This window comes from Festucalex cinctus, chromosome 12 (assembly GCF_051991245.1).
Source record: "Festucalex cinctus isolate MCC-2025b chromosome 12, RoL_Fcin_1.0, whole genome shotgun sequence".
Lineage (NCBI taxonomy): Eukaryota > Metazoa > Chordata > Actinopteri > Syngnathiformes > Syngnathidae > Festucalex > Festucalex cinctus.
The window spans coordinates 23,074,358-23,093,549 of NC_135422.1; the positions used below are offsets into that span (position 1 = coordinate 23,074,358).

Sequence of the window (19,192 nt, forward strand, 5' to 3'; positions counted from 1 at the left end):
AAGTCAGCGCTGTCAGTTTTCAGTTTTGTGTGTGTATTTGCATTTCATACCGGGCTCATCTTGGTAGTAGTAGATGTCTACGTCATTGGATTGCATGACCACAAAGCCTTCGCCCATCAGCCTAGGAGGTCTACAATGAAATTGCAAAAACATTCAATTTTGTGAGTTCATAATGTGCACGGTATTTTATGACATTGTTTCCATTTTTTGCCCAATAGTTTGAATATTATTACCAAATACAGTGAAGTGGCTCAATATTGGCATGAAAACACTTCAAGTGTTTTATGGGCAATGATTTTATCTCACCTTATTGGATGCGTAAAGCTTTAAAAAAAAAATAAAAAAAAATCTACAATTACAAAGTTTGATAATAACCAACTTACTCATCAGTCTGCATGCCAACATAGCGTGGGCTAGGAACCATCATGACTCGCACGTTCTCCAACGAGCCCTTTACAATATGCATGTACTGATCCAGGTGGCTGGAGGGAGGCTTGGTGGCATAGGTCAGGAAGGCATCCTCAAAGTTCAGGCACAGAGTCTGTGGGAGGTGGTGATTCCCAAATGCCAGCCGACCCTTCAAAAGGAAGAAGCAAACAAAATACATATTACGGGGCTTGCAAACCACACTTCATAAAGGGATACTTGACTCACCGAGCCATTTTCAGCAGTAATAAGTTAATATTTTGTCTATAATTCATTTGACAACCATTATTTTTCAATTTTCATATACAATGAATAACTCTTTTCCCGCTTGCTGTCGACTGAAATTGATGGCTCACATTTTTACTGGGTTTGGTCATGTGACATTTGCAAACTGAGCCATAATTGGTTATTCCCTGAGCTCTGAGCAACTGTGATGTCATTTTCAGTCAACAGCAAGTGACAAAATGTGTTTTTAAAAGATAAATTGTACATGAAAATAATGAAATAATAATAATAATACATTCTCGACAAAATGCTACATTTATATTTCTGAAAGTGGCTAAATGAGCATCCCTTTAAGCACACAAAAAAAAGACATTCTAAGACAGCATTTGTGCATTATTGAATCAAAGCAGTTTCCAAGGGTGCTAATTTGAACTCAAAACTCACCGTACTGATGTTAACTTTGATAACAGGAATGAGGGAGCGCCAAGACGACGTGGGGTCTGGATTCTCTGCTTGAATGTTTACACTGCCAAAGAACCAAAACAACATTTAGTGCTGTCTTCCCAGTGCCTATATCACTGTTGCTATTTAATGATAACCATTATTGCAGTCAGACTGTATGAAAGTTGAGCGTTTCTGGCGGTATGTTTCGATTAGTGATAGACCGATATGTTTTTTTCAGGGCAGATACCGATTACCAATTAGTAGTTAAGGAGGCCGATAACTGATATTTCAAGCCGATATTAATTTACAGTAAAAGAGAAAATATTGGTGTCAAAAAAAAAAAAAAAAAAAAAATTCTTTTAAAAGGTCAGCAGCAGCTGTCTTTAGACCCTTGTTGCATCCCTTTGCCAATAATAAACAAAGAATAGACAGCTTGCTGCAACAAAAATTGCAGGGAACTGCCAGGATCATCAGCATGTGTTAAGCTAAATCAAAGTTTTCTACTGAAAATTAAGTTTTCCAAAATTTAAAGATAATTTTTTAATGTATTATTATTATTATTTTATTAATATAAAATAAAAAGTATAGGGAGTTCCTAGCGTCAGCCTCATCATTTATAAAGTGGAAATTCAAATAAATACATAAAAGAAAAGTTCCCCGTTTCTCAATGAGCGACAAATGCATGCGAATGGAGCTAATTTGGGGTTTTCGCCGGGGTTCGTAAAAGTTTCAAAAGATCTTCGTAGACAGACAATTGTCTGAACATGTTGAAAAGTTATTTGAGACAAGTAAATCTGTCTGTGAACATCTTACAAATCCTGATGAAAACCCCAAAGTCACTATGTTCACAAACATTAACCGCTCAGATAATAAAAATTTGCTTTTTCGCCTATGTCATTGGATTTTGAAAACGTGAAGTCCAAGTCGCATTGCGTCGCCGACAGCCAATCATCATGGAGAATGTATTTCACGTAGCAGCAGCAGCAGCAGCACGAGCACAAACTAACACACACACGCACATGCACACGCATACTGGTGAAATAAAGTTAATTGTGGTCTGTGAGCACCAAATAGCACATAACACAGCCAACTTGGAGAATAGGGAGCGAGGAAATTGGCATATCTAGTGCGTGACCTGATTGTTTACAGTGCGTGAACAGTCAACAAAGGGGCATACTAAGAAAAAAAATACACAACCACCAGTCACCAGATTAACAAGTCAGTCAATCAGTTCAAATTAGCTGCCGTTCTTCTTCTCCACTGATGCAACAGTTGTGTAGTTCCCCCATGAGCAAACGCACGCAAGACATATGGGGCGATGTGATATTTTGTGTTCGGTTAGAACCTAGCATAAGAAAATAATCATCTGGGGAACCTGCAATTTTCCCAAGAAAAGTGATGCTCATATGTTAGTTTGACAGACATTCCTAAAGCCAACCAAATTCTTTAATAGATCATTTTCATTATTAAATCAATTAAAGCAGGTATAATTTTGGATGTGTTTTACTTCTTGACTCTTCTCTCACAAAAATATAATAAATAAAAATATAAGGTACATTCCCATTGACCTCTGCGCTCAACACTATTTCCCTTCTCGCAATATTATAATTAGGGATGCACGATAATGTTATTTTCAACCAATACTGATAAACCATTCATTTAGAAAGTACCGATGTTGATAACCGATAAGTAAGCCGATAATTGTTTGCATACTTCCGAGTCCTACTATAATCTAACAGTATAACAACAAATACATTGCAACATTGTGTAAACGCACCATGAAGCTGATTTTCGGGATGCACGATAATGCTATTTTCAACCGATACCGATAAACCAATAATTTAGAAAGTGTCAATGTTGATAACCTTAGTACAAATATATTTTTGACAAAATTCATCAGCACATTTTCAATTTGTAGCCTCACAATCATCACCATTTCTGACGTTTGTTTCACCCTCCTAACTTTAATACTCTTCCTTCAGAAATCACCACTACGTCTTTCCTCTTCCTCCAGGGCTGTGATAAAACAATTTGAACTCTCCTCTGATGTTCCTAACCTTACTGTCCTACCCTCTGCACATTCTAAATGTACTACTCTGTAACTATGGCTCTACCTTTTCCTACATTTAACAAATCTCAGTCCAACACTCCTAACCTTTCTATTGTCTCACTGTCTCCTAACCTTCTCATCTTTGCGTCAGACCATCATTAGCCCAATTTCCACATGCACCCTTGAAGGTCAATTGCACCGTTGGAAGTCAGCCCAGACCGATCCTGTATGGATGTTGTTAAGGTTATAAATTTGCATGTTTGATTTGAATATGCTTAGGGCTTAGGTCCGGCACAAGAGAAACGCTGGCTTGAGACCATGAGTGGTTGCTTTAACCCATTAACACTGGGAACGCATTACCGCGTTTCTACCATTAGCGAAACGCTCATTACAGAGCGCTCTAGTGCACTCTTCTACCTTTAAAGCCAGGTGAGAGCGGATACATCATTTTGTTTTGACCAATTCTTGGTCTCTTAGCTGATGAAATGCATCAGAATAAAAATGAGAGGATGACGTGGACCTCGTAGCATGTATTGGAATTTTATTCAAGCATTGATGGCTGACGCAGATTCGCGGGAGTTATGAAATAAATGACGGAGATTGACGACGGCGCAGGAGGACTTCGAACCATTTCGCTTGTGCCTCGGTGAGGCACATCAGTGCCAAGTACAGTATTCCCTCCAGTTCGCAAGCAGCAGCTCTAAGCTGATTGGTTTGCATGGGTTGTCACAAGTAGAATGGCATTTTGGATTGCTAAGCTTTGCAGAAGAGGAGGGAAATAGCGTTTATGTGTGAAATACTTGATACAACAGTTTATGGGTCAGGCAAGCTAAAAAAAAAATAAATAAAAAAAAAAAAAAAAAAATTGTGGCGATCACGATGATATTGTCTGGAATCGCAATTTTAATCAAAAGTAATTATAAATGCTCCAGTCCTAAAATGACATTGTAATTATTAATGAAAACAGAGAAGTGTGGAAAAAAATGTCACAATTTCACTGTGATAGACGAGATACAAAATAAAATGTTAACCTGTGCACACAAAAACCCCAAAAGTGAAAACAGCGTACAGACAACAAAGAATCCAACACAAATGTTAAAATAAAAGAGTGGCAAATATATAAAAGCAGGTCTTACTGTTCCAGGGTCTTGTTTTTTCCCTCCTCATCATGGTCATCATCTTTCTTGAGCCTGCTCAGTGTCGGCTCCAGGCCGAAAGTCTCTTGCAGGTGGGCATATAGGTCAGTCCGATTGTAGACATGAAATTCGAAACCGTTAACTGTCACGTAAAGCCTGGTCTCAGCCTTGGGGTCTGATAACACAACATCAGTAACATTAAATCAGAAATGTCTTTGAATCTTAGTTTGGACCTAAATCATTCCCAGCTTGGGTCTTCTCTTGTGGACTTTGCATGTAGTCTTTCAAGGAACTGCAGCTTCCTTCCACAGTCTAAAACATGTACTGTATGTTGGAAGTTTGACAAAAAAAATGTCCCATATTGTAGTGTTGATGATTGTCTAATTCAATGTGCAAGCCCTTTGATTGACTGGTGAGCTGTTCACGGCATAGCCAACATATCCTACTCGGTAAGCTTCCTGGTGACCCTGAACAGAATAAGTGCTATAAAAAACAGATGGATTGCTTCAGTTTCAAACCCCTAAGGCAACAGAAATAACATTTTTGACAACCTCCACCAATGGCATTAACTGGGGAAGCCTTTTCTCCATTTATAAGTGAAGAAAATAAATAAGGAGATACAGGCAATAAAGGGATGAGCAATATGTCAACTTATTTCAAAGGCAAAATTTCAACTAAACGTACAGTGTCAGAATTGTATGAGAATCCTACACTTTGCTCACCATGCTGTTTCTGCTTGGGGTTATACATTTTCCACCAGCGGAATATGAGAAAGCCATCCTGTATCCTATGCAGGAACAAAATATAAAAAAAAGATGGTTTACACACCATTACATTGACGAGGGCATTGCATCAAGAGGCCAGATTACCTGATAGACATGTCTTGGTTGATATAGTAAACATCTCTGAACATGACCTTTCCTGACAGCACAGAGAAAGAGAAGGAGCCTACGGAGCAAAACAAGGTCAAATTTGTATTAGACAAAGTGGATAGTCATACATTTTTACTTACTTTTTTTTTTGTTTGGTAACTTTATTTTCCTTACAAAGTAACAAACAACATACAATCCATCCATCAAACACTCATAGCGCTTCACTTTTTCCGCATTTTGTTGTTACAGCTTAATTCCAAAATGGAATACATTTTTATCTTAAAATTCCACACTCAGCACCACAGAATGCCGTCATTATTTTTATTTATTTTTTTGACATTTTACCAAATGTTTTAAAAGGAGAAAAATACCACCAATCAGGCCTGTATTGTAGGAATTGGGAAATTAGTCAGGATGATTGAGCAAAAGATGAATACAGGAATGTACAGAGACATCCTGTCAACCTGCCACAGAGTGAAAGGTTGCCGTCCAACAGGACAACTAAAGCACACAGCAAAGGCAACAAAGCCAGAGTCCTGATGGAGCTTGAGAAGTGCGGCAAAGAAGAATGGGTGAAACTGGCCAAAACAGGTGTCCCAAGCTTGTGGCAGTCAGTAATTATTACCAAAGGTACATCAACTAAGTACAGAGCAAAGTCTGTGAATACTTATGAACATGTGCTGTCTTATTGGTTGAGTTGAGTTAATAAATTTGCAAAAATTTAATGGTTTGTTTTTGTTTTTTTGTTTTTTTTAAATGTTGTCATTAAGGTGTTTTATGTGTAGAATTTTGAGAGGGGGGGGGGGAATATTTCATCTTGGTATGACAATGTAACATAATGTGAATACTTTCCGGATGCACTGGATTTGATTACACTGAAAACAAACACTGTGCAACCACTACAACTATTTAAAGGTTGAAAGTAGGGATGGGCGAGTACCGATACCAGGTATCGGTATCGGGCCGATACCAGCCTTTTTTCAAGTACTCGAGTACTTGTGACGCAGACGAGTACAAGCGACCGATGGCAGAGGGGGAAGACGTTAAGTGAGTCCTCCTTTCCTGTAACTGCCGCTAGCTTGCAGCAGTTTTTCACCAAAACTTCACCGGTCTGGAAATACTTCAAAATTGTGAATCTTAAACTAAAAGAGCATTTTTGTGTTTTATTTTTAGCGTTAAGACTATTGAAGAGTGACTGTGCTGTTTTGTTTTGTTTTTTTTTGTCAAAATTAAAGGACATATATTTGTTTAAAAATATCTTTTAGAGATTTTTTTTTTTTTTGGTCAAAATGTACTACTGGTATCGGTGAGTACTGAAGGTCTGAGTATCGGTATGAAAAAAAGTGGTATCAAACATCCCTAGTTGAAAGGATCAATAAGGAAAGTAGTTTCTGCCAAAAACAAACGGCTGTGACAACAAAACCTCTGTTATTGTAGAAGCTTTTCTTAATCTGAAATCCTAGGAAGAGATTTGATTTGATTGATTTGATTTTAGATTTGAGGACAGATAACGCTGTCACACCAAAAGAGGCAAATGCTACAAACTGAGCAAATCTGAGTGGAAAATATTCAAATATTACAAATGCTGCAAATATTTGAATCCCAGGTTTGTAGATATACGTAAATGTACAATAACAAAGTGAAAACTGAAGATGACGTATTAAATCAAGCCATTGCATACTTGCGGTTCTGAAAATGCAGATTTTTGCTCTTCCCCCCAATTCTTTGTAAATATTTTTTTTTTTTTTGTTGTTGTTTTGTTAAATTAAAATTTGTTCCCCCCCACACATACACATTTATCCCCAATGCACTTCAATGGACATCAATTATACGAGGATTTTCCCTATTCATGGACCGGCCCTGTCCCCCAAGAATGGTTGGGGTCAGCTATAGACATGTCTTGATTGAATTGCCTTAAAACAGGCATGTTTTAAGAACTAACTAATGAAAGACTAACACTAGAGTAACTTCAAAGGAATCAAAAAGTCAGAAGCGACAAAAACCAAAACAAAACAAAAAACACTTCACTCTTGCGTGATTATATCAATAGGCCACTTGTTTAGGTTAAAAATTATTTTTGGATTCAAAATAGTATAGATGTTTTCTAGGCTTAACTAAGGAAACTGTATGTGAAAGGTATAAAGCAGTTTTATGTTTTGCAGGACACTCATACTGTCAGTGGTGCAAAGCCCCACTGGAATTTACAGCCTAATCATGCACAAACACAAAACAGTCAAACAAACGTCTTACGACAAAGCTTCAAAACTAGTAATGGCCAGTTGGCCACAATAAGCAAATACAGAAACATCAAATCTAAGATCAATGTTATTGTTAGAATTTGGCTGAGCTCATTAGACATGAATCATTATTAGTAATGTGTTGTGTATTTGCATTTGCAACAAGTGAAAAAGAAATGGATTTCAGCACTTTATAAAACTTCACACTCACAGAGGGCAAAAGTGATTCTAGCCAAACTAGCTGCCAAATACAAACTGGTTGTTTATATCTGTGGACATGTGAAAAAGCTGAATTTGTAGGTTTGTGCTGTTACAAAAACATTTATCCTTAAGTTTCACAATTTGTCAAATAATGTTTGTTTTTTTCTCCGTGCTTGCTATCACAAGACTATATACTTGTTTGGTTTGAAGCGTAGCTAAAAAGTAAAGGCTAAGCAAGACACAAAGAAATATTTATTTTATGTAAAGACACTCAAGCAGATTGTAATGTTAACCAAGAGAACCAAGGCATGTCTTTAATTATTCATCAAAGTAAAACCTTTAATACACAGCTTGTCAGCGATCCGCTGCTGAATTTATCATTATGTGAAATAGCTGCTGATAAACTCACCGATATGAATGTAGCCATCCTTGTAGAGTCTGTTGATGATGTAGGTGAGGATGAGGCCAATATTTCGAGAGTTGTAGTAAGTCAAATAGATGATCCATCCACAGGACAGAATGGTGGCTTAATGGCAAAACACAGGCAACTGATTAGGTAAGAAAATATTATTTATTAGGCAAAAAAACACTAACTACCTACATACAGTATACAGGTAGTCCTCAACTTTCGAAGAGGTTGTTTGTAAATTGAATCACATTAAATTTTGTTTCAAAATAAAATTGTATCCAATTATTTTTTTAAATAAAATAAATATATGTAAAAAAAAATGAACATTTAAATTATATACCTTATACATATACACCTTCTATACAGTACACAAATTAAAAAACATAAAATTACATCATCCAGCCATCCATCCATCCATCCAATTCAATTTTTACACAGTACAATGCAATAAAAGCAAAATAAATATGCTTACTGTACATAGACGCTGGAAGAGATATTGAGCTGAGTTCATGTGAGACTGCTGAAGTGGAAAGCATTATGTATTGGGTGTAATGGTCTAAAGGAGACCAAGTTTTCCGATTGTCCATAAAGTGCACATGAATGTGATTGCCGCATATCAAGTCAAGATGGCGACCGCCGAGTCAGATTCAAAGTGATTTTGAAGCTGAAGAGATGTTGTATACGTTTTGCTACTACGCTGATAAAGAAGAAGACTTTGGGCTGCTTTTCATGAAAATCCTCCTGAAAGCCTCTGAAATCCACTCACGTGTGGCGCCAATATCGAGGGCATGCAGACTGCGTGTGGCATGGTCACAGGCCGTGGCTCTCGACTGTGCCGTTCATTGCCGGACAGAGAAGAAGTTGAAATGCGCAAATGGCACGGTGCTGCTCGTCGGGGTTGTGGCAGAGATGGGAACTACAGTACAGTACTGTACCGTAATGTATGATGTGGCGCGCACTTAAATTTTAACTTGCACGCAAATTACAGCTTTTATGGACATCAAGTCATCTTTATTTATATCTAGCTTTCAAACTGTTAGCCTTTGTTTGTATCTGCAAATGTTCGTAACTAGAGGACTACCTGTATATACACACAATCAATTTATGACAGTTTATAGTTAAAAGGTATGGTCCAAAGGATTTCCCTCAAAAATAAATAGCGGATAATGTGTACAAAAGAAATACGCCTCAATCAGCATCTCTGGGCTTCTGTTAACGTGTGGTGGTGATTTTGTCTCCGACCACCACTCCCTGTATTTTGCACTTTTGTTTTGTTTTGGCCTGTTTGAGACTTTTGTGGGCAGAGACTCATCGGAGTCCCTCCAGCCACTCACACAGCAGAAGGCATGTCAAAGTGGGCTGGCGGGGTGGCATTTCAGCAGAGACTGGAGCGATTGCTCACAAACAATGTCTGAGTGCATATGTTCCGCAACAAAACATGCAGCGTACGCTCGAAAAACAGGGTGAATATCGCCTTTGCTTTTAGCTGCTGTGTTTGGAGTCAAAATTTTGCTCCTTTGCTCATTTTTCTATGCTTTGCTTATGTAAACTTTTGGTGGCGGCAAGTTGCAGACAGCCAATCGTACTTACTACATCACACTAGGTGTAGTGTCAGCAAATACATAGCCAAATTTAAAACAAACTACAACAACAACAACAAAAATAACAGGAAGTCAACCAGGACCGCGGAGGGCATCACATGTACACGGACTGTGTTTCGTAACCGCTTATAACCTTTTAATTTAATGTAATTAATTTAAGTTCATTAAGCTTAACCGTTTCATTCTATTTTCATGTGTCATCTCCTGCACAGTGCGCACATATCCCCATATATCTCAGCACTTTACATAACGGAATTGATTGTCGTCTTCATGAATGCTAACAGTTGCAACTGCAGTTGGTTGTAATAATGCAGTAATCATGACAAAACGTTATTGTGATTATATGTATTGTACTATTATTAAAAAAAAAAAAAAATGCATGTGGCAAACATAGGGATAACTACCTGTATACAGACAAAAAATATATAATTTTACCACCATCTTAATACAGTAGCATAGTGGTCCTAAGTGGTCTTAAAAACGAAGTAGAGCTTTTATTCCTAAAATATACTTGTATTTATTATTGTATGCTACTACAACATGATGTACAGTTGAAACATTAACACTGTGCTTGAATGTGGGAAAATAAAAGTGTAGCGGTACGCAAGTAATGATTACATTCATTCAATACATGTATTGAAAATCCATCCATTTTCTTAACCGCTTGCTCCTCACAAGGGTCACGGGGGTGCTGGAGCCTATCCCAGCTGGCTTTGGGCAGTAGGCGGGGTACACCCTGAACTGGTTGCCAGCCAATTGCAGGGCACACAGAGTAGTATGGATCGGAATAAGATCAGTATCGGAAGATACTGGACCACAAGGTATCTGTATCAAATTGGTAATGAAAAAATGGGATCGGAGCATCCCTAAGCAAAAGCATACAATCCCACAATCACATTGCTAGTGTCTCTGAACACAATTGCTGACTAGGGGTGTGCCATATCATACCATCTATTGTAATAATTTTCTTTGCGATAAAAATTTGCAATTGAGCAAAACTGACTTTGTTGGAACATAAAAAGTATGTTTACAGAAAAGATGTAAGCACTTACCCACAAGGAGCCATATGAAGTTAGAGTCGTGCTTGGTGAGAAAGTCATCCAAATCCCCTAAACTCGGGAAGGTACTTTCATTGTTTTTGGAACCAAGCACATCCATGACTACTGGCTCTCTCTTTGATGTCGACTACTAAAAGAGAAGAGAAAACTGATATTAATTAATCAAAACTGGGATTAAAAAGTTACATACAATACAGCAATTGAGTTTTATATTGGTGCATGTAGTATTTGATGCACAAATGCTGCTCGGAAAAAAAAAAAAATATATATATATATAAATAATTTACAGATGAGATTGTCAACCCTAACCCACCCCACAAATAGAATCGACCTGATAGATGCTAATTTAATTAAATATAAACAAAAAATATATAAACATTTAAAAATAAATCTATATAATAATAACATAAAAATATAATAAAATAAATATAAAAGAAATAATAAATATTTTCACAGTTCTGTTCAAATTCTACAGTGCTTCCAATACTGTATAAGCTTTCAAACTTTTGTTAACTGAAAGACATGTATTGCAAGATATGAGCTGAATTCTCAACAGAACAGTATGGTAGATGGCTCCTTCCTCCCCCTGCTAATTGCTTTCTGATCGGTCAGCTCTCACTGACTTTTAAGTGGGAAACTTTGTACCTCGCAACAGTATACACTCAAGTAAAACATCAATTATCCCCCCCGTGAATTGGGGCTGGGCAAGAAATCAAAAAAATATCGAGATCGCAATATTGCCCATGCAATATGCATAACGTAAAGACAATGCAATCATTTTCATATGGAATTTTTTGCTTTTACCTAAAATTGACCAATCAGACATAAACTTAAATGTGCATCACCATCCAATAATTGATCATCTAGGGTAATTAATTACAATGAATTAACTAGGAACATATTGAACTTGCTTATTTTACCACATGATTTTTTTTTTTATTCTTTCATTTGACAATAAAAATGTTATTTCTTTAGGTACATATTAAATATCGCAATAATATCGATATCTCGATATTCAACAACTATATCGCATTTCGCATGTTTTTCCAATATCATGCAGCCCTACGAATGGCGAGGGGTTTGGACTATCGTCTGTCTTGAATAGAATATAATGGAATAGAAAAGAATAGAATAGAATAGAATAGAATAGAATCTTCTTCAACCGGGCTCACAAACACATTCCCATCAAGATACATTTCACATTAGTAAAACATGATAAAAGTGAATGAAGGGGGGGGGGATTGAGAGAGCTGATGATGAAAAAAATGCTGAATGAATACGTAAAAACAAAACAAAACCCAAAACACATAGGGAGGCAAGAAAAGTCTGTTGAGCCACCGGACTAATAAAACGCTGGGGGAAAGGGGGGAAAGCCTCCACAAACTGTTGTGATTCCTATATTCCACTTGATTTGTATGCAAGTTTGCAGAAAAAAGAAAAAAACGATGATTAAAATACATTTACAGCTAATCTATCCATATGACAGGCATGTTTCACTCATGTGTGATCGGTATTGGAATCGGCAGCAAACATGATCACAATACGTATAGTTTTCCTGCATATTAACATAGTTTACTTAAAAATAAATATAGTTCAGGGTATACTGCAGGAGTTCCTTTGTTGACATCAGTTGCAAGTTACAAACTAGGGATGTTCCGAACTTCCGATACACTTTTTTCACCACGATACCTTGGGTTCAGTATCTGCCAATACCGATACCAATACTGATCCACACCTCTCCAACTTTGTAAACAAGGGGAAAAACAAACAGATATAAATCTTATGACTTGTTTGTTAAATAACTGAGCAACTGTGGAACAGTTGTAAATTAACCAACAGCTCCCATAGCTTGGTAACACAAAATATAAAAATAATCAGGAACAAAACATCTTTATAATGGATTTGTCTGTGCAAATAGGATCGTCTACAAATCGGGACCTTGACAGCACGCACAGATTTTTATTTTTTTTTAAGCTTGTGTGTGTGAGTGAGTGAGTGAGTGAGTGAGTGAGTGAGTGAGTGAGTGAGTGAGTGAGTGAGTGAAAAAAGAAAAAAAAATCTGTGCATGCTGTCGAGTTGCCACGGGAGTGACGTCATGCAGGAGACAAATTCGCTCGGCCCCGTCTGTGACACGCCCCCCACCCCCGCCAACCCCCGCTCTGCGATTGGCTGGAGGGGTAAGCAACTGTCTGTCCACAAAAATGTCCCGCTGTTGACAAAACAAACACAAAATGGCAAAATACAGGCTGGGGGGGTGGGGGTTTAGGAAAAAAATCACCACCACACATTAACAGAAGCCCAGAGGTGTAGATTGAGGAGTTCATGGATATAAAAACTGTATTTATGTAGTGCAGTTTCCTGAGTGAAAACGGAAGAAATTTAAATTTAAAAGATTATGTGATGATCTTTTAAATTTAATTGTCTTTAAATTATATGACACGAGGAGGAAACATCCGGGAAAAATACTTTTTACTTTTACTCGTGAAGTACAATTTAGAGCCTGTACTTTTTTACTTTTACTTGAGTAATTATTTGAATGACTACTTTTACTTTTACCAAAGTCATCTTTATGCAAGTACTTGTACTTTTACTCACGTACAGAATGTCAGTACTTTTCCCATCTCTGCTTCTGTTTACAATACCTAATCATCTACTGGGCTTCCATCGTCCATTCTAGTCGTTGGTATTTCAATGAATCAATCATTGAATATTTACTACAATTTACTACCATGTACTTGTTCAGCACAGGTTAGTGACAGATTAGTGCTAGAATTCAGGTTACATTGCCACTTTAGGAATGAAAGACCACTGCAGACTAGTATGTAGAGATAGACCGATAATCGGTCGGGCCGATAATCGGGGCCGATATTTGACAAATTGGTACATATCGGTATCGGTCTGTTTTATTAATCTGACGGCCGATATGAGCGATCCATTTAAAACTCCGTCTTTTCGCTTCGAATGCAGCCCAGAGCGTCTCTGTCTGTTATGGAGTCCAACTCCAGCAATGTAACGCCCATAGCAGCATTTGATTGGTTAGCCGTGCAAGAGCCAGAACCAATCAGTAGTGTATGCCGTGTATCACAGTAGCCGGTCACACACGCACCCACGGACACAACGCGAGACACATGCTTCGAAGGTAAGTTAAAAGAGAAGAGACTCCGCCGATCGTTTCACCATGATAAGCTAAACACATTGAAATATGTTGTGTATTAAATGCACTATATGAATGGAGCTGCATTGCCTTGCATTGAATCCCCGCTAGCTAACAGTGGTGTGTTCAGCTTAGCATGTAGGCTAACACCCAGTAGCTAATTCGCTACTTGAACTACTCGGGGAGGGAATCACACACATTTTCACTTAATTAAGTAAATAATGTTTGTTAGAAAGGTTCCAAATATTAACAGTTGTCATTATTATATTGTCTAGTTCCATGTTAAGAGTAGAGTAATGTCATTATATTTACCTCTCGTGACGCACACATTGCATTCTGGGTCACGTCCACTACTTGTTGCATAGCGGTTATTATGCAGTGAGATGCCACAGTGACACTAAATAGCGTTTAGTTACTTTATATTGTGTTTATTTGTCGCACTGGTTTGCCATTGTGTGCCTTAAGCTTCGACGTCGATTTGATTGACAGCTCGTTGTGCACCTCGTTAAAGTCCGCTCCGTAACTAATTAAGTGTCTCAAACACCGTTTAACTACACGAACGTGTTCTCTTCCGTATGTTTGGCATTAGTAGAGAAGTGCACTAAAGTATAGTGTGCTTATTTGCTTGTTTTGTCTCTCTTTTCACGTCATGTCTGCTGTGAGTTGGGACATTATGCTCTCAATGGATGCCACTAATATGTAACATCTACGGCCGTAGTCGGCTGCAATTAATGTTCAGTGATGTAATTTCGTTACGTGCATCATACTTTGAATAATGAGCTCATGTTTGGTGTGTTGTATAACTTTCTCGTGTGTTAGTAACTATTCATGTGGACAGCTAAGACAGTGCTTGTTAATGTGAATTAGCAATGTTGCAGCCCAGTTATTATTTAGACAAGTACATCTGTGCCATTAAGTGATACAGTACAGTACAGTAGTGAGAGAATAGTGGGCCCATATACACACACGTGTCTATAAGTGTAAAACACATTAAACAGCAGAAAGTGGCAGCGGTCCACCGCAACAATGTCTGTTTAACCAAGTTATTCTTACTATTATTATAACCAAGTTATTTTACTCTACCTTTTTCTGCGTTGATTGGGGCATCCTAAGTGGCACTAAACTACATGATGAAGTGTCTTTTGACAGTTCTCTTGTAGAGAGGAGTAGCATGATATTGCTGTTCTCGATTTAAGATCCTCAGCTTATCAAAACTGTCTATATGGTAACAATAACAATAATTATAATAAGGTCTACAAGAACTGTATGGTGTTCAGGGATGAATAGTTTTTCTCATGGAATTTTTTTTATTTTATTTTTTGCTGTAGTAATAAGTAATGCCACAGCTGATGCACATTTTGAATGACAGGGTTCCTCCTATTACTTCAAAATATAAAAATATAACATTTATAGAATAAAACTACAAGTATCCCAAATGCTATAAAAGGTAATGTCACATTGGCCCCCACATTTAACTCCCCCCGCCACCAACGTCTTATTGCAGATAGAAGGATGTAAAATGAAAAGTGCAGTGTGAGAATCCATTGTAAAGAACGGTTAGGGTTTGCATTATTCAAAAATTTGGTGCCAACATTTTAACTTTTACTGCAAATGAATATCGGCTTCAAATATCGGTTATCTGCCTCCTTGACTACCGATAATCGGAATCGGTATCGGCCCTGAAAAAAGCATATCGGTCTATCTCTAGTATGTATCCCTATGTAATGTGACCATACAGGTTACTGTATGTCTTGCGTTCATGGTTATTTTAGTTCCTATTGGAGGAATGGATTTGTTTGTGATGAGGTATTGTTGGAGGGAGTTTATACATGTGCGTGCAGCAAAGGGTATTTGCAGTAAGTTCATTCAGCCATGCTTAGCGGTCAAAAGCTTGAGAACTGATGCACACCAACACAAATCCCTACTAATCCAGAAAAAAAAATGTTTGGGGAAAAAAAAAAAAATCATCACCATTCACTATTTTCTGAGGCAAGCAAACTCACTCAAATGTATCTTGTATCCAGATACTGTACATTGTGTACAGTGCAACTATTATAGGCAAGAAAGTTCAGAGTTTAGGTAAGTAAAGTTTGATTACCTCTACAAATCTTCGCTACAACTACTTGAAAACATCAGGTAGGATAAATCAATTATCATAACAGAAAAAGTTCCCAGCACCTGGTGGACAAAAATAAATCTTTTGCGATTCAATAGTCTGTGCCGTTATGTGCAATTGCATTGACATTAGGCTATTAACAGTAAAACGTCATTTTATCCCAAACAAATCACGGTGACTGCATTGAAATTCGTCCACGTATCAGGTGATGAACTGTAACTTTAACTTGCTTTGTTTACACTTAGAGTGCCAAAACACGAAGGCATGCATTTGCAAATATTACTCGTAAACATCTAGCGGACAATACAAAGACATGGGAAAGGGAAAGCCATGCCTGGAACCAGCCGAGATAATCCTAAATCTTAAGTAATTTCCACAGTACAGTTTACTACTCTTCAAGAACGAGCATGTAATGATGGCCCATTTGAAATGGAACATTCTTCGAGGATGCTGTTCAGAGACACGTTTCCGACCACTTGACAAATGACATTTGCGATTTCAGGTCAATAATAGTCAATAATAAAGCTAAATGGTACATATCATAAAGTTAGCCCTGTGTGTAGCTAGCACGCTAATGACAGCGGGCCGCACCCTGCAACTTCACCTTTAATAATAAATGAAATTAAGTAGCTTAACGACATTACAGTACCTCGATGCCCTCCGTAAAGGCCGCCGGTTCATCTTTGCTCCGGTTATCCAGCGGTTGTTGTCATTTTATGGTGTCAGGCATGGAGAGAATCCATCTCTGTTGAATATTTACCTGGCTTACGGCCAGTCAACATCTCTTCCGGTTCTGACGGCATCTGCTACTGAAACGACCAATAGAAAGAAAATGGCAAGTCTCACCTGACCAATGAAAGCGCAAACTGTTGTTGACGTACAGCTTATTGTACCAATCAAAACCAATGTCGTCAGAGTGGGACGAGACTTATGTTGAAATCGCAGAAAAAAAACAAAAAAACTTTTTTTTCTCCTCCAAGAGGTGCGCGTTTTACGTTGTAATGTGATCATTCATAAAGTAATTCAAGTGATGTTAAATCCACATGTTTAAAACATGTGTTAATCCCAGGCCCAATACTGAAAAAAAATAGAAATAAGTCCGCCAAACTAATGTTTAACAAAATATTCAATCATAAGTGTTTAAAATGTTTTATGAATTATTTTGTAATACTTTAATACGTAGAAACACTACCATGAGTGTATAACACCTGTAATACAAACGAGTGTATTGGCATATATTCAGAATACAGTACTACTGAGTCTGACTAATGTGGGCAATCAAATGTTTTTTTTCTTTTTTTTCTTTTTTCTTTTTTTTTAAAAGAGCTCAGAATTGTTCATTCGGTAGTCTTACCGATTCAACGTCTTATCATCATTGCTCTTTTTGTGTGTGTGTGTGTGTGTGTGTGTGTGTGTGTGTATGTGTGCGTGCGTTTGCGTGCGTTTGTGTGCGTGCGTTTGCGTGCGTGCGTGCGTGCAAATACGTATAAATTTATACTCATTAATTCACCTAAAACCTTATAAATATCCCATTACCCTTCGCCTTAACCAGGTACTTCAGAGTCTTGCCAGAGTCAAGATGTTCAAATGGTCAGGAGACCAGAGAAAAGGTCAGAAAAAATAAAGAGAAAAGAAAGATAAATCAAAGTGAAATCCAGCACCGACCAAACACTTCCTGCCTTCCCCATGGTTACAAAATCAAAGTCTTACGCCAACCCCGGAAGCCTCTAAATTCCAACAAATTAACGAGATCTCAAGAGACCAGAGGAAAAACTAAAGAGAGGAAGGAGGGAAGGATCGATGAGGCAGAGTGAGATCCATAGAAGCCCGTACATCCAATCCATCAAAGTGAAATCCAGCACCAACCAAACCCCTCCTGCGTGGTTACAAAACCAGAGTCTTATGCCAACCCCAGAAACCTCAAACTTCCAATAAATTGAGATCTCAAGTGACCAGAGGAAAAACTAAAGAGAGGAAGGAGGGAAGGATAGATAAAGCAAAGTGAGATCCACAGACACCAGCACCCACTGATTCAAGGGGCTGTAGGAGGGAGAGGCAAATTCTGTTTGAGTTTCAGTAGATGCTAGTGCGCGTTTTACGGTGTAATGTGATCATTCATAAAGTAATTCAAGTGATGTTAAATCCACATGTTTAAAACATGTGTTAATCCCAGGCCCAATACTGAAAAAAAATATATAAATAAGTCCGCCAAACTAATGTTTAACAAAATATTCAATCATAAGTGTTTAAAATGTGTTATGAATTATTTTGTAATAATTTAATACGTAGAAACACTACCATGAGTGTATAACACCTGTAATACAAACGAGTGTATTGGCATATATTCAGAATACAGTACTACTGAGTCTGACTAATGTGGGCAATCAAATATGTTCTAAAAACAATTTATCAGTATCATAACAAACATAGTCAACATAATACAATGTTTTTTATGCTGTGTAGTTTATTGAGCTATGCGTGCATTTTAGCTGGTCTGCCCTTGCTAATATCGATAGGCCATATCCACAGTTCGCCATGACATGTGCCTCTATGGTGGATGTCTTTATATTACAATAACTGAATAGGATTTTTTTTTATATATATCTAGTGGAATAATGACATTTTATTGACAATGTTACTGATAACTATATAGGTGAACTTCTGCAACTAGAGATGCGGGGTACACCCTGAACTGGTTGCCAGCCAATCACAGGGCACACAGAGATGACCAAGCATCCACACTCACAAACACATCTAGAGACAATTCAGTGCGCCCAATTAACCTGCCATGCATGTCTTTGGAATGTGGGAGGAGACCGGAGTACCCGGAAAAGACCCACGCAGGTTCGGGAAGAACATGGAGACTCCACCCAGGAAGGCCGAAGCATGGACTCGATCTTGCGTCCTCAGCGCTGGGAAGCAAACGTTCTAACCAGTCATCCATCGTGCTGCTCATCTTATTTCTTATTCGTATTATTATATTATTAATCTGCATGTTTACGAATTCTAAATTTTTGCAGTTGCCATGTTTGTGCTGTAATTCAATATATTACAAAGAAAATATAAAGTATGTTCTATTGCAGTGTGTTTTGTTGGTGGTGAGGTGGGGGCCACCAAAGTCTCCCACCGGGTGCCATTAAGCTACAACCGCTACTGCTTGACAATCACTGCTGCATGTAACAATACAGTACTGTACTCCCATCTTACCGTCTGGGCTCTGACGAAAACTATTGTTTTCCCATAAGTGAGAACAGTGAGCGAGC

The 19,192-nt window shown here is 37.9% G+C and overlaps 1 protein-coding gene across 1 annotated transcript in view; it reads right to left on the bottom strand.

Moving 5' to 3' along the window:
• Nucleotides 1-16,731, bottom strand: part of kiaa1109 (KIAA1109 ortholog) — an 82,364-nt gene extending 65,633 nt beyond the window's left edge. The window contains 9 exon segments of the mRNA XM_077539510.1: nt 51-130; nt 384-577; nt 1,096-1,177; nt 4,282-4,456; nt 5,004-5,068; nt 5,151-5,229; nt 8,001-8,117; nt 10,654-10,789; nt 16,579-16,731. Of these exon segments, the coding sequence (XP_077395636.1) occupies nt 51-130; nt 384-577; nt 1,096-1,177; nt 4,282-4,456; nt 5,004-5,068; nt 5,151-5,229; nt 8,001-8,117; nt 10,654-10,759 (898 nt within the window). The 5' untranslated portion in view covers nt 10,760-10,789; nt 16,579-16,731.
• Nucleotides 16,732-19,192: the final 2,461 nt, after the last annotated feature.